The sequence below is a fragment of the Mastigoproctus giganteus genome, chromosome 14, assembly GCF_048544385.1.
Source record: "Mastigoproctus giganteus isolate SK-2022 chromosome 14, ASM4854438v1, whole genome shotgun sequence".
NCBI classification, from domain to species: Eukaryota; Metazoa; Arthropoda; class Arachnida; order Uropygi; family Thelyphonidae; genus Mastigoproctus; species Mastigoproctus giganteus.
The window spans coordinates 97,192,070-97,217,530 of NC_143588.1; the positions used below are offsets into that span (position 1 = coordinate 97,192,070).

General features: G+C 37.5%; 1 protein-coding gene across 1 annotated transcript; it reads right to left on the reverse strand.

Moving 5' to 3' along the window:
* Nucleotides 1-3,697: 3,697 nt before the first annotated feature.
* LOC150075414 (uncharacterized) lies at nt 3,698-24,984 on the reverse strand. The gene is made up of 3 exons (XM_090388480.1): nt 24,817-24,984; nt 24,257-24,379; nt 3,698-4,930 (listed from the first exon to the last, which is right to left on the reverse strand). Exons 1-3 carry the CDS (start codon nt 24,982-24,984, stop codon nt 3,698-3,700), a joined length of 1,524 nt encoding a protein of 507 aa, XP_090244606.1.
* Between the last annotated feature and the right edge of the window lie 477 nt (nt 24,985-25,461).

Genomic DNA, 25,461 nt, shown 5'->3' on the forward strand with positions numbered 1-25,461 from the left:
GGAATACAAATAGTTTACATATACAATATACTACTGTCTCATAGGGTATAAGTTGCCTCACTAATTTTTTAAAAACAATTAGCATTATATTATTTTCTAGCAGTGTCATACAGATATAATTTATTCTGAGTCAAAGGTTCTCTGTAACAACAAATTTCCATGTTTAAAATGGCTTACTGACAGATCTGATATGATTGACGCACACGTTCAAGCTGTTTGTATATGTGTACTTATTGCTGTGAAGGAATGAGCAGAAATACTTCTGACCAGGTACAGTAGAATGTATGAAAATAAACAGGCCTGTCGTTCTGGATTCCATAGTTTAAGGATAGATGAATTCTGTATAATCCAGAAAAGTTTTAATAATAAATGACATGAGGCTTTCAGGGTTAAATAGACCCCTTCATCAACAAATTCTAACGGGATAAAAAGGTTAGAGACAAAATTTTAACAGATACAGAGTTGTGCATGCAGTGATGCGTGTGTGGACACATGATTAAACATTCAACTACTAGATTGCTGCCCATTGTTGTTGCACGGATGTGTGTGGATTTGCTGCCAGCATTTATCCAGTTTCAAGATAGTTGCCTCCAAGATAGGGTGCAGCCTCGTGCCCTTGCAGCAATTCATAGTTCTTATCATAACCATAGTAACATGAGTCTTACCTTTAATTTGCTTTCTTGGTTTAAAAACAAAAAAAAAATTAATGCAAGCTGTAACTGGAGTGACATGAAAGATCTTTTTCCAGTTACAGCTTGCTTGTGTGCATTAACACCTTCAGTAATGTTACATCCTCTTGTTTTTCCATTTAATTATTAATTTTAACCTATGGAGGGGGGATTTGATAAAAAGTTGATTAATCAATTTAATTAATAAAAATTGAAAAATAGTTTTTGAAAGAAAAATTTCCCCCACTCAGGAATTACTCATGATGCACTGTGTGGTAATTTTTTGTTGCTATCTCTATTAAAAATTCAAGAAATCTCTATTGAATAGTGCCAAAATGGCAGTACCTTGATTATAATTTTATGTGATTGCCAGTGACATAATATAATCCTTTGTTAGTTTATGCTACTGTTTATAAACTTTGTTAGTTTATGCTACTACGATGTACAAATTTGCTTTGTACATCACAGCAATAAATACTGTTGTGAACATAGTAGTTAAAAGAGTATATTCACTATGGTCTCTTGAGGCATGCTAACAGTTTCAATATCAATCTCACTGATAACTGTAATGGTAAAAGTGGTTGTGTTTTATCCTTGGGGCAAAAGAGGGGGGGGGATACCTCTAGAAACACATGTACATATTTGTCACCACAAAGAGTGCAAATGCCTATTTTTATTTTAAAACTGAGTAATATGGCAATAGTTGCATACCACAAAATTTTTATGTTATAATATTAAAGTACAGGCAACCCCGTATAACACGGTACTTCTACAACACAGCTTCACTCTAACACGACTGATAAATTGTGGCAATCCTCACACAACAAGGTTTTACTCTAATACGGTTTAAGAATTGCTGTAAATCTCTTATAACGTGGTATTTTTGAGCTTTTGTGCTGGAAAAACACTGCTATTATGTTAGATGTAATTTTTAACATTTCCTTTTTGTGCATCCTCGCTGTTGACTTGCTAGTTGTATCTCCTTCATGGTATTTTTCTAAAGCACATTTCTGGAGATCACTACCATAAAACAATAAAAACTATTTGCAGTTTCCAGTTTATTGGTCTTTTCCATTAGTGTAATCAATTATAAACAGGTAGTAAACTCGATTTTCTTGCATTTGCTAAAGTACCGATAGCTGGAATTCTGTGGGTTTTCAAGTTATCATGGTGAAATGTGTTTCCTCTTCCATGAAATATTCAATCATATAAAAAACAAATTTTCAGAAACTCATTACTCCGTATCGTGTTTGTTGCAACTTGTGCATGCCATGTTCTTTGTTATTAATTTTACTTATCATTTTTACTGTTTTAAATTTTACAACAAAAAAAAAAAAAAAGTGAGTGAACAGAAGTATCAATTAGTATGTACATATTAATTAAGCTATGTATGTAAGCATACATAAAAATGGAAGTGAAAAAGACTATTATTGACACAATTAAAGAAAAGCATCTAACATGGTATGGACATGTAAAATGGATGCAAGAAAACAGATATCCAAAGACTATCCTGGAATGGATACCTCCTGGAGGGAGAAGAGGAAGACCTAGGAGGATATGGATGGATGGAGTATGGGAGTGCATGACAGCCCGAGGCTTAACCGACCAAGACACCCTGAACCGCACTTTATGGTGGGAAAAAATCCTTACCAAGAAATAACTTGTAGGCTGAGGAAACCCACTGTAAATGGAAAAACTCCTCTTGAAGGAGAGAGAATGTAAGCGTAACTTTATTTTTATTTTACTAACTGGAAAATATTCTTCCGATTTTCATGTATCATTTAAAGCGGGGGGTCCACTGTATTTTGTTGGGAGATCCCTGGATTAGGTTCTGTGCTATTGAACTTGTGCTTGTTTGAGACCATAAAAAAATAATTGTGACTTCAAAGGGTGGAGTTTGTTACTTTTAAAGAGAGCAAAAGGTACACTAAATCTAGATACTGCAGAAGAGATTGTGCTTAGCAGCAATGAAGAGGAAGAAAAATTAAATGAACGTACATTTTTTCACATAATGTATCACAGTTTGTAAGGCAAGACGTTTGTTCAGTTATTACTACTATGAAAATTAAGTTTCCAATAGTTATATATATTAAAAAAAAAGGGTGTATTTTTGTTAGCTTTTGGAACATTACCCCCTTTTTGTACTGGTTCTTAGTCCCGTATAACACGGTTTCGCATTACACAAGATTTTGTAGGAACCAAACTACCCTGTTATACGAGGGTTACCTGTAATCTAAACTTGAATAATATTAGAGTGTATATTAAAACAAACAGCATTAATTTAAAAATGTACATAAAAAAATATGTTTCACATATTATAATGCATTATTGTTTTGACATTCAAATATTGTAATTATACGAGTATTAATGATGTTGTAGAGTCTAAACGGCCTCCATAGCTGCACTCCCGCTCCTGAGTGGTCAGGAGCGGGAGTGCAGCAGCACACGCTCTTTGAGTAGACCAGGGTTCAAGCCCCTGACTGCTGAATACGGTCGATCTGCCAACCCACACTGGACCAGCGTGGCAGATTATGGCCCATTTCCCTCAGCATGAATTGTTGAGGAGGCTTCCATCCTGCAGTGGAAGCCTCCTCAAAACTGTGAAAATAAATATTTTCACAGTTTTGTTTTAGGCATTTCGGTTTTTTTATGTCTCCACCACTGAATATGCAGTTGGTATCCCTATTTGAAATGACATGCAAATATAAACAGCATAAATTTCCACCGGCACCAGAATATATTCATCTCATTTTCATTTGTTTGTATTCTTTTAAAAAACTAATCAAAATAAAGAAATGCAGCTGGAATTATGAACATTAAATTCACACATAAAATGGCAAATTTTGTGGTCTTATGTTGGAAACTACAAAAATTAACTTTAAAGCACAGAATAAGTTTCATTACACAACTATATTACATTATTTAATGTTCTAGATAGAGATTATTGTACAAAATACATTGTGGAACAAATACAAAATGAAATATCAAAAATAGGCAGCTTTGGTGAGTTACAGAATTTGAGCCATCTATCAGAAATAATATTTGCATCCATCACGATGAATAATATTATGAAATCTACATCTTTTTGCTGCGGGATCAAATTCTAGTCCTTTGTAACAACGTCTCATTTCTGGGCCCTTTTTAGTGCAGATATAATAAGTATCACAGAAATCTTCATGGGGAACTATCTCGCCATCTGTGGTACAAATCACATGAGCAGTGCCTGCATTCTCTATTTCAGTGTTAAAAGTTGGTGTAGTTTGATCTTTAGGTTGAGCAGAGGTATCCGATGTCATTAATGGCTTACTATTAATTAATTTTGTAGCAGAAGGAAGTGTGGTAGTACTAGGGATGCGCATCATAGTAGAAGAATGGATTTCTAGCGATTTATCTGAACAGTTGATATTCAGCTTGGAAATATCACAGAGTGATCCTTCTGAAATAGTTACAGATTTACAAGTTTTTAAAAAAGCAAATACTAAGCAATGATGTGGTGTAGATAAGGTAGCTGTAGTGGGAGGAGTTTCACTATGGTTTGTAGATAATGTGATAGTGGGTGGAGTTTCACTATGGTTTGCAGATAATGTGATAGTGGGTGGAGTTTCACTATGGTTTGCAGATAATGTGATAGTGGATGGAGTTTCACTATGGTTTGCAGATAATGTGATAGTGGGTGGAGTTTCACTCTGGAGTGTAGATAATATGGTAGTGGATGGAGTTTCACTCTGGGGTGTAGATAATGTAACCACAGCAGTTCCTGAAACATTTAAACTGCTTGAAGAAGGCTCTATAGAGTTAGTTATCTCGATGATTGTGGAGTATGAAACTGTTGAATTTTCTGTCATATTAGTAAAACTTGAATCATTAACAGTGAGACTAAATAACTGTGTTTGTGTGACTTCAAATGAAGGTGAGGTGTTTGAATCATCCATGAAGTCAACTGAAGTGATGTTGCTTTGCTTTTCGAGTACAGTAGTAGAAAAGTCTAGAAAAGTTTCGGAGGTTATTTCAGCACTAAATGAGGCTTCTCCACTGTCATTTTCCTTGTGCTCTTCTGAGCTCTTTATTGTGGTATAAATTTCGGAGTCAGTTGGCATTTCTGTGGTATAGAAAACATTGAAATTTTGAGGAGGATTAAATCCAATTCCATCTTTCACAACAGCTAACAGAGGATTCTGATCTCCACATATTCCATGAAAGTCATCCATATCTAGGGACCACACTGCTACTCCACCATATCTTTGCCTTTGGAGATAATGCATCTACATATAAACAAAAATGCAGTTGAAATTCTGAATGCTTTTAATTAAAATTTAATTATAGAGTCATAGTAGTATCATTAATTAAATTTAAAAAAATACTTAATTATAGTTTCATAGTAGTAATCATTGGGGCTTAGAGGGGAACAGGCATTGTGTGTTTTCAGACACCCAGTCTAAAATCTGATGGATCCAATATCTTTCTATTTAGAAGATTTAGGAGAAGTCCAGTTGGCCTGCCTTCCTAAAATCCATTCATGCAAACCTTCTTGATGGTAGGCCCTGTTACGTCACTTTGGTAGCAAAGAATGTGTAGAGTGGTCCTCTTCAAGATGCCTGATCAGTGTGAAGAGGAAAAGCCCAAACCCTCCAAGCACATGACAATAGGACAAAACAAATGGCCCTCAATCCCCAGTGGCTTTCACTCCCCCTCTTACAGCAGCAAGAGGATAGGAGTGGAAGCAAATGGTGCTAAGAATCTCTGGGTACAACCAGGCTGCCATGCATGGAAACTGAAACTGGCCAGTTACAATGTAAGATCACTCATCGGTGAAGATAGGATATTAGAGCTGGAAAAGAAATTAGAAAATGTGAATTGGAACATTATCGGTTTGGTTGAAACGAGAATAAAAAATGAATCACTTATAAGTTTATAAAGTGGAAATCTGCTGTACACAAACAGAAACAATGAAAAGAGCGAAGGTGAAGTTGGCTTTCTAGTCCATAAAGATATAAAAAAACATTTTGGAATTCAAAAGTACATCACCAAGGGTGTGAAGACTACTCTCAGAATTTTTAAGAGAGAGTACAACTAAAGGTTATAATGATTTATGCACCAACATCGAGCCATGATGATGAAGTTGAAGAAATGTACGCCGAAATCGAGAGACTTCTAGACGAACAGAAAACACACCACACCATTATTATGTGAACTTCAATGCTAAGGCTGGAAAGAGATAAAACAGTGCAGAAAGGAAAACTACAGGAAATTTTGGAATTGGTGATGAAAGAGGTGAAAGACTTGTGGAATTTGCAGAATCTCGAGGAATATCAGTAATGAACACTTTTTTCAAGAAAAGAGTGAACAGAAAGTGGGCATAGAAGAGCCCAATGGATTAACAACTAATGAAATTGACTTCATCCTCACTAACAGAAGATATATTATCACAGAATGGTAAGATGCACACTTGATATAGATGTAAGAAAAGAAGGGAAAAAGACAGACTCTAGTAAATAATACGAAGGTCTTTGAGATAACACAAGAGGAGAAAAAGAAGTATGTACTGGAACTTAAGAACAAGTTTGAGCTTCTGCAGACCTTTCAGGCCAAGATATTGACAAGGAATACAACTTTCTGAAATTGATAAAGCCCAAGAAATCTATAGGTAAAAATAAATCCAAAGAAGAAAAAATTAGTCAAGAAACACTTACCATGATGAACTGAAAATGAAGAGCAAGATAAATGCTGACAAGGACAAAATTGAGTATACTGAGTTATGCAAAGCCATTAGAAAGAGACTCAGAGAGAACATAAGATTTAACACAAGAAAAGTAGAAGCATTAAGGGAAAACAAAGGACTTAAATCAGCAGCTATGAGCAGTAATACAGAAAGACAAATGATACCGAAACTAAGGAATAGCAACAGTGTACTTATAAATAACAGAAGGCATAATTAAAATAGCAGAACTATAAAGAATTATATGAGGAATGATGCCAGCAGCACAAATGATACCAAAACTGATGAATAGCGATGGTGTACTTAAAATAGCAGAGAAGGCATAATTCAAATAGCAGAAGACTACTATAGAGAATTATACAAGGAACGAGGGAATGACGCCAGCAGTGGGGAAGATGGATCGCAAATTAGCAACACATACGACATAACATATCCGATATTCTTCCTGATGAGGTAGAACATGCATTGAAGAAAATGAAGAATCGGAAAGCCCCGGGGGAAGATGAAGTTACTGTAGAGTTGTTAAAATTGGGAGGAAGAGACATAAAATTGGGAGGAAGAGACAAAGTTGTTAAAATTGGGAGGAAGAGACATAACACAAAAACTGGCAAGGCTCTTCACAAAGTGCATTAGAAAAGGTGCGACGCCTAAACAGTGGAATAATGCAATCATAGTTTTGCTGCACAAGAAAGGAGATAAATCAGAAACTGGAAATTATAGACCAATTAGCTTGTTATCCCACATCTACAAGTTGTTCACAAGGATCATTACTAACAGATTAGGCTTTAGGACAGGATTCTCAACTATGGATCACCTTCACATAATATCACAGCTAATGGAGAAAGCAAATGAGTATAAAACACCATTATGCCTGGCATTTGTGGATTATGAAAAGGCATTTGACTCCATACAGCATAAGGTAATGTTTCGGGCACTAGAAAGACAAGGCATAGATACCCCATATATTATGATTTTGAAGAAAATATATAGGAATGCTACCTCCTTTATTAAACTAGACAAAGACAGTAGGAAATTTAAAATTGAGAAAGGAGTCAATTGTGAATGGAGAGTACCTAAACCATTTACGATTTGCAGATGACATTGTGGTCATAAGCCACGATCCCAAAGAATTAGAGGAAAATATTAATCAGGTATGCACAGTTAGTAAGGATTTTGGACTAAAGATGAATATGGCTAAAACAAAAGTAACGATGAACAAGTATGCCACCACAGAAAGGGATCATTGAAGGAGCAGTATTTGAAAAGGTAGATTCATATTCTCTTGGCACAAGCACATTACAAATATTGCTTCCTCTGCATCTAAAAAACTTGGTTCTCTTTTGCTCTCGGCGTTACTTTTCTTCCAAACAGCTGTTCAATTCTGTACAAATCGCAAATCCGCCCTACCATGGAATATTGTTCTCACATCTGGGGCAGTGCCCAAAAAAACTCTCAGGCTTCTAGATTCCATTCAGAAGAGGGCAGTTAGGTAAATTAATGACTCCTCTCTACCAGAGTCTCTCCACTTGCTGTCTCATAGACATACTTTTCTGCTGCATGCCTTTTCTACAGATACTTCCATGGGTACGTTCTTCTGAATTGGCTTCTATAATTCCAGCTCTCTCTTTCAAAACAGTCCGTGCCACCACCAGTCAACATCCATTTACTGTCCAACTTTAAACTCACAGAACCAACTTTTCATCTTCCTTGTTTATTCATTCAACTGCCATTTTCTGGAACAACCTTCCTTCACACGTATTTCCTGAAAATTAGTCTACAGAAGTTCAAGTCTAATGTCAACAAATATCTTCTCTCTTCACTTCTCAACCTCCAACCCATGCATGGTACTAAGTACTATAGCAGAGGCATATGATGTAAGAAAGCAAGCTTATGCAGCATCAGCCAAAAAAAAAAAAAAAACACCCCACTCCCATTTCACCCCTCCGTTCGTTCGAAATAACTGTCCAGCTGAGCCTTAAATTTATTTATTTACGCTATCAACTTCCACAACAAGGGATGGAAGTCTGTTCCACCAACCAACTACCTGCTGGCTAAAGGCAAATTTCTGCACATCTATCCTACATCTGCCTTTCCTCAATTTGAATTTATACCCTCTCAGGTGATTATTCTGAGCAAGAGGAAAAATCTCATCAGCATTGAGCATGCTCAAACCATTCAAGGCTTTATTCACCTCGCCAGTGCCTAGTCTCCAGACACTGTAATTTGCAAAACTTAAGCCTTTCTTCTTAAAAGCAACCCTTTGTTCCATTCACTAATCTTGTTGCCCTTCTCTGTACTTGTTCCAGCAGCTCCACATCCTTCTTGAAATATAGTTCTAATACCTCTCATGTTTAGGGTTTTCATAAAAAAAAAAAAAAAAAAATATATATATATATATATATATATATATATATATATATATACTTATCTGGGACTTAGCTGTAATAATGATAAATGGCTGGAGGTTAAGAGAAGAATAAATTTCGGATGGATAGCATTCAGGAAATATAGTCACATACTGAGGAGCAATATCCAAATCTGTGTGAAACGTAAAATAAAGAACCAATGTATACTCCCCACAATGACTTATGGAAGTGAAACTTGGGCAAACAACAAAAGAATGGAAGAGAAGCTGAAAACTACACAGCAAAGAATGGAATGAATTATATTAGGAATCAGACTGCTAGATAAGAAGAGAAACATGGATTAGGCAAGAAACAAGTAAAAGATATTCTTATCAAAACTAAAGAACTGAAATGGAGTTGGCCAGGACACATAGCTTGAAGACATGATGACTGATGAACTAAGAAAATAACAGAATGGTACCCAAAGAGGAGATAAAAGAAAACATGGAAGACAACAATGAAGATGGACATATGAAATTCATGAGTTTGTGGGTAGTAAATGTATGGCCATTGCACAAAACAGAAGGAACTGGAAAGTTGCTGGAGAGGCCTTCATCCTGCAGTGGATTGAAAATGACTGATGATGAGTTAGTATTCATTTAAATTTTCATAATTTAAGGTAGTTAATTGTGTTAGGGCCAGTTGCTTGATTGATAGCCATACAGTTGTTGTTATTTGGTTTTTAGGAGCATTAGCAACTAAGGCCATATTGCTCCGGGGATATGTGATAGTCATTCCCTGACCTTTCCGCATCCTCCGTATTTGGTGGTCACGGGCTCGAACCCCGGGTCTAATCAAGAAGGGTGTGCTGTTCCTGCCCACCTGGCTACAGAGGCACCTAGCCATACAGTTTTTCGTAGCACACCCATTCGCACACTCATTCACATACTCACACACCCACCCACATACATACATACACCCCCCTAATTTTTGATTTATTTTTCTGCTAAATCTGAATTTTCTGTAAGATTTTAGTAGGTTACATGACCAATTCCTAACTTACTTTAAATTGTAATTTACTATAGTTCTATAATTACTGTGGCAATATATAGACATTCAGTCGAAACTTTTTTATCCAACGTTTATATTTCAGCTTACTGAAATGTTCTTTGAAAATGTAAGATTCTTTTACTACCTTTTTTTTTTTTTTTGTTTGATTAATATATTTACGTAAGTGTTCAAATTTTTAAGTTATGTTTATTCACTAACAAAATCTTAAAAATTATCTATCAATATGAGCCAATTGAAGTCAATGAAATATAATAATGATGGACAATCCAGTTAACCCAGTGATATTCGTGCCCCTACTGATCACAGGAAGAATGGTTGCACTTTTTTCTTTCTTTTTTTTTTCAATTTTCACCAAATTTTTTGCTTGATCTTTTACTAAATTTTTTTTATGAAACCTCAAACAGGAGAGGTATTAGAACCTACAGTACTTAGTACTGTGCTTGGGTTGGAGGTTGAGAAAATGAAAGAAGACATTTGTTGACATTAGACTTGAACTTCTGTAGACTGTAATTTTCAGGAAATATGTACGAAGGAAGGTTGTCCCAGAAAACAGCAGTTGAATGAATAAATGAGGAAGATGAAAAGTTGGTTCTGTGAGTTTAAAGCTGGACAGTAAATGGATGTTGACTGATGGTGGCATGTGTTCGGACTGTTTTGAAAGAGAGAGTGGGAATTATAGAAGCCAATTCAGAAGAACAGTGCCCATGAAAGTATCTGTAGAAAAGGCATGCAGCAGAAACAGTACGTCTATGAGACAGCGAGTAGAGAGACTCTGTTAGAGATTAGTCATTAATTAACCTAACTGTCCTCTTCTGAATGGAATATAGAACCCTGAGGTTTTGGGGCACTACTCCAGATGTGGGAACAATATTCCATGGTAGGGCAGATTTGCGATTTGTACAGAGTGAACAGCTGTTTGGAAGAAAAGTAATGCCAAGAGCGAAAGAGAAAACCAAGTTTTTTAGATGCAGAGGAAGCAATATTTGTAATGTGCTTGTGCTAAGAGATATTGGAAGTCAGGGTAATCCACAAAAGAGATATATCATCTTGCCTAGAAATCGGAGTGTCACCAAAGATAAGCATAGGAGCAGAAGAATATTTTTGCGAGATATAAGACAAGACTGAGTTTCAGAAGGATTGAAATCAACTTCAACTAAATTGTCTTTGCCCCACTAGAAATTACCTGTAGATCGGCATTTTAACAAATTGGTAGTGGATATTCGAGAAGTTAAAGCTGATTAAGCTGGACAAGGTTTCTGAAACTGGAAAGTGGAATGCAATGTGCTATCATTGGCAATACTATGGATAGGATTTCCAGTCAATGGAAGAAAGTCAATATATAACAGGAAACGAGTGAGGGGAAAGAACTGAACCTTTGGGGGGACACCAACATTAGTGTAGAAGTTAGAAGCCATCTACCATCACCCTCAGTGAGTGATCAGAGAGAAAACTGGATAACCAATTACAAAAAACAATAAGCAAATTGTAAGATGGAAGCTTGTTTAGAAGACATTTATGCCAAACACGATGAAAAGCCTTTGAGATGTCATAAGGAACTGCTTGTGTTTCGCAGAAATTTTCCATTTAATTTGTCTGTCCATAAATGAGTAACATAAGCCAGAATATCACCAGTGTATCAACGATGACGGAATCCATACTGGCGATCATTGATCAGAAGGAAGGTTTCTAGGTAGTTTAAGAGTTGGCGGTTAATTGATTTCTCCATTACTTCAGGAAGAGTAGAAGTAATTGCAATGGGACGATATTTGGATCAGAGGAATTTGTCACACTTTTTAGAAACTGGCTGGATATGAGCAAATTTCCACGCAGAAGGAAAAACACATTTGGAATAAGAAAGTGAAAAAAAGGTGGTAAAGAACAGGAATAAGTTCAGGAGCACAGGTTTTGAGAACAAATGGAGAAATACCGTAAGGACCTGGAGCTTTCTGAACATCAAGTTTCGTCAAAATCCTTCTGACATCCATATGAGAGGGCATAAATTCAAATTGAGGAAAGACAGATGTAGGATAGATGTGTGGAAATTTGCCTTTAGCCAGCAGGTAGTTGGTTGGTGGAACAGAATTCCATCCCTTGTTGTGGAAGTTGATAGCCTAAATAAATTTAAGGCTCAGCTGGACACGTATTTTGAATGAACAGAGGGGTGAAGTGGAAGTTTTTTTTTTTTTTTTTTGGGCTGATGCTGCATAAGCTCGCTTTCTTGCGTCTTTCTTTCTTGCCTGGAGGTGTTTTACCAAGATCATTAATACATGAGTTGGAAGAAAAATGGGATGCTAGCAGGTCAGCTTTATCCTTGGCTGAAATGACAAGAGAACCATCTGGTTCTGATAGAGGTGGGAGCAGAGATGGGCAAAAGTTTGGGCCAATAGCAATGGCAAGAGACCAGAATGCTTGGCTACCATTAGGGTAAGAAGAAAGTTTTCTTGCAAAAGACTCAGCATCTCATTTAGATGCTGCTGGAATGGGTACAGAGAACGGCAACAAGATTAGTGAATGGAACAAAGGGTTGCTCTTACGAAGAAAGGCTTAAGTTTTGCAAATTACAGAGTCTGGAGACTAGGCACCGGCGAGGTGATCTGATAGAGGTGTATAAGGCTTTGAATGGTTTGAGCATGCTCAATGCCAATGGGATTCTTCATCTTGTTCAAATTAATCACCTCAGAGGGCATAAATTCAAGTTGAGGAAGGACGGATGTCGGATAGATGTGCGGAAATTTGCCTTTGGCCAGCTGGTGGTTGGTTGGTGGAACCGACTTCCGTCACTTGTTGTTGAAGTTGATAGCCTAAACAAATTTAAGGCTCAACTGGACAGGTATTTCGAACGAACGGAGGGGTGAAATGGGAGTGGTGTGTTTTTTTTTTTTTTGTTTTTTTTGGCTGATGCTGAATAAGCTTGCTTTCTTGCATCATATGCCTCTACTAATGCTAATGCTAATCTCGACCAGCTGGGTTGGTGTGACTAGAAAACAGAAGCCAGTTGGAGTTGTGAACATTAAAATCACCAAGGAAAATAGGAAATTGTTAGGAAAGTTGGACTGGAGAAAGTCAAGTTGCAAAGAGAGAAAGTCAAAGAGCTCCAAGTGATTAGTGGAGCTGGGAGAATGGAAGAGACAACAAAAGAATTTGACAGAATGAGCTAGAGAGAGAGAGATTTTAAGCCAGACAAGATCGAAATGAAGAGATTTCAAATTACCAAATCTGACGGGGAATATCAGAATGGATATACGCACAAGTACCGCCTTTGAGGCGAAAAGAATCATACAGCAAATAATTTGGGCAACTGAGACGAGCAGTAGTTGAATCAATAGATAACTGAGATTCTGTCATAAAAAGTACAAGGGGTTTGGCAGACTGCAAGTGGAAATGGGAATCGTTGAGATTAGAACAGAGACTACGTATATCTGTGAAATGAACTAAGAAGTGTGTGAAAGGTTTAGATCTTTTTGCAGATAAGCTTACTTTATTAGTTTAACAATTCATGGTGTATTCAATAGTAAGAAAAAGTGGGGGGGACACGCCGTATGAAGTAATGAAATTTTTGGATATGGCATACACATGGTTATACCCAGATCCTTGACAATGTCTCCCCCCCCCGCCGCATACGCACTATTCGGACTTTCTCCAGTCACTATTTGGCAGAGTAGAGGCAGCAAGATTATACACTAGCTGATACGGAATACAGAAGCCATTTAGAGACTTACTAATAGGTTCGGTCCAATGTATTAACTAGCGGCTGGCCTGTGAACACCATTTTAGAGCTGTTCCCTCGAAATGTAAGGAAGACTGGACTCACCATGATGTCCATCATAACTTCAAAAGTCATCAGTCATACTGCATGATGGAAGAGATGGGAACAGTTGCCGGAACTTCAAGCCTCCAATAAGCAAAGTGGTGGTACTGCACTGGTTGCTGAGAGTCAAATCACCTAGTATTGCCTGGTAACACAGAGGGGTGGCATTCCTCAATGTGGTGTAGGCACCACACCTCGACCCCTGTTTACGTTGGTTCAAACCTGGGTGGTCACCCACAGTGTGCTTGCACATGGGGGTTATACCCAGGATTGCAACACTTATTAAATGTATTTTTTATATTATTTCTAACACAGCAGCCTTAAATTTTATTAAAAATTAAAAAAAAAAAAAAAAAATATATATATATATGTTAGTCATAAAATATATAAATGAAACTATTAGTCACTTCCACTTTCCAGATCAGAAAATCCACAAAAATTCAAGCTAACTTTACAATTAGCATTAGTAGAGGCATATGATGCAAGAACTCAAGCTAATACAGCATCAGCCAAAAAAAAAAAAAAAACCCATTCCCATTTCACCCATTCATTCGCTCCAAATGTTTGTCTAGTTCTGCCTTGAATTTATTTAAGCTATCAACTTCTACAACAACAGATGGAACTTTGTTCCAGCAATCAACCACCCGCTGGCTAAAGGCAAACATCTATCCGACAACTGCCTTTCCTCGATCTGAATTTATGCCCTCTCAGACGATTATTCTGAGCAAGAGGAAAAATCCCATCAACATTGAGCATGCTCAAACCATTCAAGGCTTTATACACCTCAATCAGATCACCCCAAAGGTGCCAAGTCTCCAGACTGTAATTTGCAAAACTTAAGCCTTTCTTCGTAAGAGCAACCCTTTGTTCCATTCACTAATCTTGTTGTCCTTCTCTGTACTCGTTCCAGCAGCTCTACATCCTTCTTAAAATGAGGCCTCGAGACCTGTATACAGTACTCAAAATGTGGCCTGACCATTGCCTTATACAAGGGGATAATCACCTCCTTATCCCTGCTAGAAAAATTCCCGTATATCATTGTCAAGACACCATGGGCTACTCTTGCAGACCGTCTGCACTACTCAGAAAATTATCCCCAGATCCTTTTCATTCTCTACCACTGTCAGTGTAGTACCACACAGTTCATGTTACTCTGGAGTTACTGCTACCCATATGCTGTACTTTACATTTGTCAATGTTAAACTTCAGTTGCCATATCTGAGCCCATCTGCGCAAATTTCTAGATCCTGTTGCAGTAGCGTACTGTCATTAGTGCCATTAGCAACCTTGTAAACCTTCGTATTGTCTGCAAACTTAGACATTAAGTCTGATATACCTTCATCAATATCATTAATAAATACAGAAAACAACAATGGACCCAACACTGCACCCTAGGGACTCCACTAATAAAATTGGTCCACACTCTGTCTTCTTCCACTCAACCATCTTTTTATCCATAGTAGCAATTTGTCCTTAATGCCATACTGCTCCAATTTGTACAATTGCCTTCCATGTGCAACAGTATCAAAATTCTTCCTAAGTTCCAAGTATATGATATCAAAATTATTTTTTTTCATCGAAATCCTTTGTGACCACATCATAGTATCCAATCAAGTTGTTCAGACAAGACTTCCCCTTAAGAAATCCATGCTGTGTCCGAACTATAACTGAAATCTTGTCTAGATGATCCCGCAGTGCTTCTTTAACCAGTGGCTCCATTAATTGCCCAACACTCAAATTCATCAAATTTATTTACTAAACTCTTATCAGTGGTGTACATGCAGATATACATGCACCTGTTCTTATTTTTAGCTACTGTAAAACAACCCATGTATTTACTTGTTCCATGATGACTCTCACTAGTCTCTGAAATCCCCCACACTTTGTTTTCTAGGCTGCTGTGCATTCTAATAGAAGCAGTTCAAGAATCACTTTCACCTCTGCCAGCGGCTACTGTTAATCTATTACTCCATGTATCTTGAAGGTTAGCAGTTTTCTGACCTACCTAACACTGACTCCATAACATCAGCAAATATTCTTGCACCCTTTCTTTTTAAGTGAAAGACCAAGACCAATAGATTGACAGTAGCCACTGGCAGAGGTGAAAGAGATTCTTGCACTGCTTCTATTAGAATGCAGCCTGGAAAACAAGATGCATGGTATTTCAGAGACTGCTGGGAGCCATTGCGGTACAAGTAAACACATGGGTTGTGTTAGGGTAGCTAAGAATAGAAACAGGTGCAGGTATACTTGCGTGTACACCAATGCTAGGAGTTTAGTAAATAAATTTGATGAATTTGAGGTATTGCTCAAAACATCAAAGGCAGATATTGTTGGGATATCAGAGACGTGGTGTCACACAGATATAAGGGATGCAGAACTGCAATTTGGGGAGTACAACGTCTACAGAAAGGATAGACAGGATAGGAAGGGGGGGGGGTTATGCTATTAGTTAAGAAACACATAAAATCCAAGGAAGTGAAGCCAGTCGACATCGCCGGACAGTGCAGTGTTGAGTCAGTTTGGTGTGACATAAGCATTGGGAGATCAAAATTGAGAGTAGGAGTGTGCTATAGGCCTAATGACTCTGATGACTATAATAAGGAAATGTACAGGGAAATAGAGTGGGCCAGTAAATCAGAGAGTCTTATAATGGGAGATTTTAATTTTCCAGATATTGACTGGAATTTGGGGGATGGTTACTCACACACTAGTGGGGCTTTTGTGGATTTATTGGATGATTGTTTTCTACATCAGCATGTTCGGGAGGCAACTAGAGGGAGTAATACTCTTGATTTGATTATCAGCAGTGATTCTTCATGCATTAAGAATCTGCAGATAAACGAACCACTAGGTGGCAGTGATCACAGTGTGCTGAAGTGGGATTTACTCAAAGAGGTAACTACCATTAGGGGTAAAGGGAAGGGTTATTGCTTCCGTAAAGGCGACTACGATGGACTGAGACAGTATTTAAATTCTATACAGTGGGACCAACTGATGATGTTACCAACAGCAAATTCAAAATGGGAAGCATTCAAAGAACTTATCTTGGAAGCTACTAGGCTTTACATACCAACTAAGAAATATTGTTCAAGGTTTAGGCCAAAATGGATGTCAGATGAACTAATGAGGCATATGGCAGAGAAGAAAAATGCATGGGATACTTACAAATTAACACATGACACAGAAGCCTATGATAGATACAAGTTGATATGCAACCAAGTTACAAAGGAGGTTAGGCAGGCGAAGGCAGATTACGAGAAATCCTTGGCAAGGGATGCAAAGAAAAACAGCAAAGAGTTCTTTACTTATGTAAACTCTAGAAGGAAGGGGATGAATCAGATTGGTCCACTTGATATCGATGGATCAACTGTTGATGATCCTGCTCAGGTAGCTAACAAACTAAATGAATATTTTGCATCGACATTCACACATGAGGAGTTATTCAGCAAGGGGAATGCCAGAGGTGTATTCAACTCTAGCAGTAAGCTAGAGAATCTTGAAATAACTGGGAGTAAAGTGGAGGAGAAACTGTTGAAGATAAATACAAGAAAGGCACCTGGGGTGGATGGGATCTATCCAGTTATACTAAAGGAAGCAGCAAAGGAAGTAAGCAAACCCTTAGCCATAATTATGAGAGCTTCCTTGGACTCAGGGGAGGTACCCATAGACTGGAAATGTGCAAATGTGACCCCAATTCACAAAGGAGGATCAAAGGCTGACACAAGTAATTATAGACCTGTGAGCTTAACTTCTGTTCCAGGAAAATTAATGGAGGCACTGGTTAAAGAAGCACTGCAGGATCATTTAGACAAGACTTCAGTTATAGCTCAGACACAGCATGGTTTTGTTAAGGGGAAGTCTTGCCTGACCAACTTGATTGGATATTATGATGCAGTCACAAAAGAACTGGATGCAGGGAATAACTTTGACATTATATACTTGGATCTTAGAAAGGCTTTTGATACTGTTGCACATGGAAGACTGCTACACAAATTGGAGCAGTGTGACATTGGAGGCAAATTGCTGCTATGGATAAAGGGGTGGTTGAGGGGGAGAAGACAGAGAGTGGTAATCAATGGACACTGCTCATCGTGGACTAATGTTATTAGCGGAGTCCCTCAGGGCTCAGTGTTGGGTCCATTATTGTTTTCTGTATTTATAAATGATATTGATGATGGTATATCAAGCTTAATGTCCAAGTTTGCAGATGATACAAAGGTTGGCAGGGTTGTCAAGGACACTACTGACACTATGCTGCTGCAACAGGATCTGGAAAGGTTGATCAGATGAGCTGAGAGGTGGCAAATGAAGTTTAACATTGACAAATGTAAAGTACTACACATGGGAAACAGCAACCCCAGAGCAACGTATCAACTCTGTGGTACTACACTGACAGTGGTAGAGAATGAAAGGGACTTGGGGGTGGTTGTCCAGGCAGATATGAAGTTCTCTGAGCAGTGCAGACGGGCTGCAAGAGTAGCTCATGGAGTATTGTCAATGATATACAGGAATTTTTCCAGCAGGGATAAGGAGGTGATTATTCCATTGTATAAGGCAATGGTCAGGCCACACCTAGAGTACTGTATACAGGTCTGGAGGCCTCATTTCAAGAAGGATGTAGAGCTGCTGGAACGAGTAGAGAAGGGCAACAAGATTAGTGAATGGAACAAAGGGGTGCTCTTACGAAGAAAGGCTTAAGTTTTGCAAATTACAGTGTCTGGAGACTAGGCACCAGCGAGGTGATCTGATAGAGGTGTATAAAGCCTTGAATGGTTTAAGCATGCTCAATGCTGATGGGATTCTTCCTCTAGCTCAGAAAAATCACCTGAGAGGGCATAAATTCAAATTGAGGAAAGACAGATGTAGGATAGACGCGAGGAAATTTGCCTTCAGCCAGCGGTTGGTTGGTTGGTGGAACAGACTTCCATCCCTTGTGGTGGAGGTTGATAGCCTAAATAAGTTTAAAGCTCAGCTGGACAGGTATTTGGAACGAACAGAGGGGTGAGGTGGAAGTGGGTTTTTTTTTTTTTTTTTTTTGGCTGATGCTGCATAAGCTTGCTTTCTTGCATCAAATGCCTCTACTAATGCTAAGTGTATCCCATCCCTGTAGAAGCAGTCCCTCCAGTTAACAAGCACAGACCCAGGATGAGAAAAATTCTACCCCATGAGCCTTGCAAAATTTCTCCAGGGCTGAATTGATTGACAAGGCCCTCATCATATACTCCATCCTATCATGTCTGGGCAGAATTACAGACACTTTCAAATTCAACTGTAACTCGTAGCTTTTTTCAACATTGACCTGTACTTGTTAAGCAATTCCTCTGTTCTCCTACTCTTAATATCATTGGTGCCAACTTGTACAACAATATCAACCTTTGTGCCCTTAAAAGATATCTGCTGTACGTCATCAAATTTTGCCCTGGGCAGACATACCCTGGTCCTATTCCACCTATCCTTTTTGCACAATACATCCCCCACTTCCCTGATTGGGCGCCTCCGTAGCCAGGTGGGAAGGAGCAGCAGTGCGTAGCACATGCTTCTTGATTAGACCGGGGTTCAAGCCCGTCACCACCAAATACGGAGTATGCGGAAAGGTCAAGGAATGACCACCGCATATCCCGGAGCAATATGGCCTTAGTTGCTAATGCTCCTAAAAACCAAATAACAAACAAACAAACAAACTTCCCTGACAATAGTCGCCGACAACAGCTAGTTCCTGTGGGACCAGCACAGTCTGCTTTGGGGATTGCCACTGTGTTACCTGATGTTCAAGTGCAAGCTCTGGCATTGATGTGGGCAGCTGCGAGCTTGATGGGCCCCTCAATTTAAATCCTTTGAGGGCATCTACCCTATTCTTCAAGCTCTCATAAAGGCAAATAATGCTGAGTGTAGGGCTTACAATACCGGTATTTTGTATTTTTAATTTATGAAACTGGGATACCTGTATTAATACCAGTATTCCAAAAACAAACACTTTTCTCAATAAATTTTGATGACAATTAGGTGCAATAAAGTAAGGAAAAAAACAAGTACTGTAATTACTTGAATTCACGTTTTAAATAAACTTTTATTGCAATAATAAATATTCTGAAAAACATCATTAAATTACAGTTATTCTAAAAACAAAGAAATACATATTGTTATTGCAAAGTTTAGTTATGTTTAAGCATCCACACTACCTGTCCGAATAAAGTCAGCTCTTAAGAAACATAAACAATCAATAGTATGATCGTTTAAAATGGATCTAGGGTTTTTTTTTTTTTTTTTGATGAAACCACAAACACAAAAGGTATCAAATCCTATATACCGTGCATGGGTTGAAAGAGAAGGAAGGGGGGGGGGTTGCCGGAAACGTTGCTTTAGAGACTAAACATGGGTTTCACCACTTCAAGCCTCCAATAAGCAAAGTGGTGATATTGCACCGGTTGATGAGTCATCTACCACCTGCAGTATTTGATTAGCTGCAGAAAACGCCCTTTGGGTTTCTATTCTGGTACTGAGATAATCGTAGATGATCTCAGTCCATATTTTCTAGGCTAACCTTTTTTAGCAAAAATAGTTAAAAGTATTTCTTTAATTTCCGACTCAAGTTCATCTTTTAAAATCTCATTGGAGTGAGGCAATTTCTTATTTTGGAAAGAATTTGCGGAACACTAATGATCTGTTCCACATTGGTCTTACATGGTTGAATTATGTTCATTATTTTCTGAAGGAGAAAGAAGTCTTATTCAGCGAAGTATAATTTTCACTATAGTATCTTTACTGAGTCTGGGAGAGAGCAGAGTGGGGATAAAGAATAAAGAGAGCAAAGAGTGCAGTTCAGAAATTCTTCACATATATAAATGCAAAGAATAGAAGCACAAATCAGATTGGACCCTTATGTAATGGACACGGGACAGTATTAGATAACACAGCTGAAGTTGCAGATGAACTCAACCAGTTATTTTGCATTGATATTTACATAAGAAATCTTTTGTGTCAATGAGATGTTATGGAAGTGAAGTTGAAAAAAATTTAATTAATGATGATGAAATTTCAAATGATTATTTAATGAGAACTTTTGTGCCTACAGGCAAGTAAGGCTCCTGTGGTTGATGGCATGGCATATACCCTATAATCTTAAAGGAGGTGGCAAGTGAGTGCATGAACCATTAAGGCTAGTTATGAGAGCATCACTGGACTCGGGAGAGATTGGATTTGTGTAAGTTGGAACATAAAGGTGGTTCTAGGAGTGTAACGGGAAATTACCAACTGGCCAGTCTAACTTCAGCAGTAAGGAAAATCATGGAGGCAATGATCAAGGGTGGAATTCAGGATCATTTAGATGGAAATGGAATTCTGTAGGATACACAGCATGGTTTTGTAAAGGGAAAATCATGTTTAATTAATCTGGTTAGCTATTTTGACATTATCTTAAATGACATCTATGAAGGGATATAGGGTGTGAAGTCTAAACTTGCAGATGATGTAAAGATCAGTAGAGTAGTTAATGATCACCACCAAGTAGAGCTTCTTCAGAGTGACCTAGATAGACTTCCGGGATGATCAGAAAAGTGGCAGCTATGCTTTAATTCAGCAAAATACAAGCTCTTACACTTGGGAACAGCAACCCTAAAATAACTTATACATTTGGTGGAGTTGAACTAAAGTCAGTAGTAGAGGAATGAGACTTGGGAGTTACAATACTTTCAGACATGAAGTTGTCCGAGAATTGTAGACAGGTTGCAATGTTGCATGGTGTCCTATCGATGATTTATCCAACATTTGCTAGTAGAGATAAGGATGACATAATCACATAAAAGGGATTTTAACCTTTATGTGATCAAATTATAAATCAATTTTTTTTTAAATTAGTGCCTTCTTCTTCTTCTTCTTTAATGCTGCCGAATGGCGTTTGCGACTTCGTTTTGATATTGTTCTCTGTCTAGCGCTGCGTGTAGAATTTGTGCTGTTGTCATGTGAAGCCAGGTGTTGATGTTATCTAGCCATGCCATTTTCGGTCTGCCTGGGCGTTTCTTGCCTTCGATCTTTCCCTCCAGGATGAGTGGTAGTAGGTGATATTTTTGTTGGTTCCTAGCGATGTGACCTAGGTATTTGCATTTCCTGCTGATGATGGTTTTGAGCAGGTCCCGTTCCGTGTGCATGTCCTGCAGGACCTGTGCGTTGGTTATCTTGGCTGTCCACGGAATTTTCAGCATTCTTCGGTAGAGCCACATTTCGAAGGCCTGGAGCTTTTTTGTAGTGGCTGATGTTAGAGTCCAGGTTTCTACACCGTAGAGCAGTATTGGCCAGATGTAGCATTTCAATGTGCGTAATTTGAGCACGATGTTCAAGCTTCTGTCGGTGAGGAGGGTTCTCCATTTGGTGAATGCCTGCCTGGCTTGTTCAATTCTGCTTTTGATTTCGGCCTCATGGTTCAGCTGGTCATCAATGAGCACTCCGAGATACTTGAAGCGGTGTATTTGCTCTAATTTTTCGTTGTTTAGTTTGATCGTGATTTTGCTTGCAGTCCTGCTGACCTTCATCACCTTTGTTTTCTTTTTGTTGATTCGTAGCCCCCATGCTTGGCTTTCTATGTCCACTTCGTTCAAGATGGTCTGTAAATCTTGTTCTGAATCCGCTATTAGTGCTGTGTCATCGGCATATCTTAAGTTATTGATGTAGTGTCCATTAACTTTTATGCCGATGTTCTTGTCAGCCAGTGTTTGGTCGAAGATCATTTCCGAATAGATGTTAAAAAGAATGGGAGATAATGGACAGCCTTGCCGGACGCCTTTTTTTATTGGAATTGGGTCTGTCAGATCGTTGTCATAGCGAAGCCGGGCTGTTTGATTCCAGTAGAGAGTTGTAATAAAGTTGATATCATTGTTTTCAAGCCCAAGTTTTCTCAGTCGGTCAATTAGGCGGTCGTGGTCTACTGAATCGAAGGCTTTCTCGTAGTCAATAAAACATATATACACGTCTTTTTGATGTTCATAGCACCTTTGTAGCAATATTTGTAAACAGAAAATTGCTTCTCTGGTGCCTAGTCCCCTGCAGAATCCGAACTGTGTGTTTCCTAGTGCACTTTCGCACTTACATCTTATCCTTTGCTGAATCACCTTGAGGAAGACTTTTAGCACCGATAAACCAGTATTTTTTGTATCAATACCGGGAAAAAATGACCGGAATCCCGGTATTCGAGATCCCAGTATCGTAAGCCCTAGCTGAGTGGTGTCTAATTTCCTCACACGAGCACACACAAAGCCATTCCCCTTGGCAATATTATGTCCCATTCCTGATAGCTCCACAAACATCAAACAAGCAGTATATTTCAAAAAGGCTATGATTCAGAGGACAACCACCCCCCTAGCAGTTCTCCCCCAAGCCACAGCACTCCCATTACCTTGAGCCTTTTGCTTTGCTGCTCTGAGCCACGACTGATTCGATTTCAATACAATTAAAAATATAACACTAAACTTATATCCCAATGCAGTAATAACACTATATATTACTTGTGTGCATGTAATAATAAATTTGTCAAAAAAATACAGGAATAGATAGATAATCAAAACAGGAAACCATTTTACATCAATAATAATCAATAATAATCAAGACAAAAAACATTTTGAACAATAATTAAACATAAAACAAAGGGTATCTAATTTCCATAACAGAAGCATCAACAGGCAAGAAGCGCTTGTTTACACTAAAAAATTGCAAGTAGCACAATGAAGTACAAGACAAAAGTAATAGCAAAAATGGTCAGACTGGACCTAACTGGTCTCTTACACATATAATTTTGAAAACTTCAAATAAAACCTGTCTGTATTTAGGCATGTACTGAAAGTTTTAGCAATTAACCTTGAACCAACAATTAACACAAAGTTATTTTGGAGAGGAACCTGTCAGGTTCTGTGCAGCCATTTCTGGTTTAAGATATTAAGTTTTTGAGCCTAATTTTATAAGTATATGCTGAAAAGTAATGGCTGTTTTTCCCTCCAAAATGGTTCAGCACACTCAGTACTTTTTTTTTCTTGCAAAAATCACAGAACTGTACATCATGCTCTGAAACTTCATGATTTTTCTACCAGTGGTCTCGCTGCTATATTATTCAACATGGCAGATAACAGTATTCTTTTAATAAAGGTTTTATTTAAGAAAAGTTTACAGAGTCACAAATTTAGTATCTGTGCATGGTATACAAGCTTGCTCGTAACTTCAGTTGGGACTACTGCATTTCACTTATTTTTTATGATGTGGCATATTACCAAACAGGGATGGTCCGAGGTAGAGACTATAGCCCATTCCCTTACAATCAAAATAATTGGATTTTTTTACTGCTACATAATGATTACCCCGGACACCACTTTAGCTGCCTCCTCTAGAAAATCCTGGGACTACCCCTGTTGCCAAAGGAAAACAAAGTCATATGTCTTCCTATGAAACCAAGTCTACAAACAGTGATAATCATTCACTGTTTGTGGACTTGGTTTGAAAGCCTCCCATGTCTTATATGGCTACAGTGCTACAACTGTTACTGTATAGTTCTTAGGATATGATTTAAAGTGGTTTTTATATTCATATCTTTCATTTCAAAAATATATAATACAAATTAAATAATATATAATTTATATATTATAAACTATATAATAGATTGGCTTACTTTGAATTCAATACTTTCTCCATCTTCATATCCTACCCATGTATCCTCAGAATAGGCATATACACAAGTGCTTATATCATCATACTTTCTTGTCCACGTTTCATTCTTGAGATTTTCACATATCTAATATACATAATTTTTCATTTTAAATTTATTTAAAATCAAGAAAAATTAGTATTTTACAAGTGCAGATGGAATACTGCTATGTATTATCAATAATTAAATAGACAATTATTGATAATATTTATTTCTTAATTGATAACATACATTTTTATTATTTATTTTTTTAAGTATTTTATACTTCTCTCATCAGGGAGGATTTCATTTAAGTTTCACAGTTTCAAATTTCAGAATAGTGGCACTTTGTATACTGATTTCATTGTTACTTATACTCTCAAATGAGATAGTCAAGAAACTGTAGTATTATACACTGAACTTCTGTTCAGCAGTTTAACAACGTAAATTACTTTTTCTGGATCTGAGTATAATCAGTTGTTTTTTTTTTTTATTCTCTGTAAGCGAAGAGAGAAATATTTTATTGAGAAAACAGTTTTACTTACTTCGTAATAGGCTAAGATACCTCTTTTATTTGTGTAAGGACCTGGCTTGGCACCTCCTTTTGCTTGATCTACAGGTGCACCAATAGAAGTAAAGTGTTTGTTGACAAGTGAAAAGGTGACTCCATAAAAAGGAATTCCTACAATGATTTGATTCTTCTTGGCTCCCATTTTAACCAGCAGCTTTATTCCATCATTCTGTAAATAGAATGGATTTTCTAATGTTTTGTGGAAGATTCAAAATTTAAATAATGTCATTTCTTTAAAGTTAAATAACTAGTTTTCCTGAAAATAATATCAAACAGAAACCATTTCCTTAATTTCAATACCATGTTTTACCAATGAGTATTTTTTCAAATGAGACATTATCTAATCAGTTCTTAAACTCAATTTTTATTATTTTTACATGGAATTTGTCTGAATATTCTTTGATGCCTTTAAATTTGTATCCTCTTAATATAGATTTTATTTAAGAAATTAAAGATTTCAAAAAATATCTGCTCTGTATAAACTTTATTAGATTGTGTCTGTATGCAAGCATATGACCAAAGTCAACTAATTCAAATTAGGAAAATATGAAAAACTGAGTACAAATAGAGACTAACAGATACAGTGATAAAATAATGAATGCTTTATACTTCTAGAATA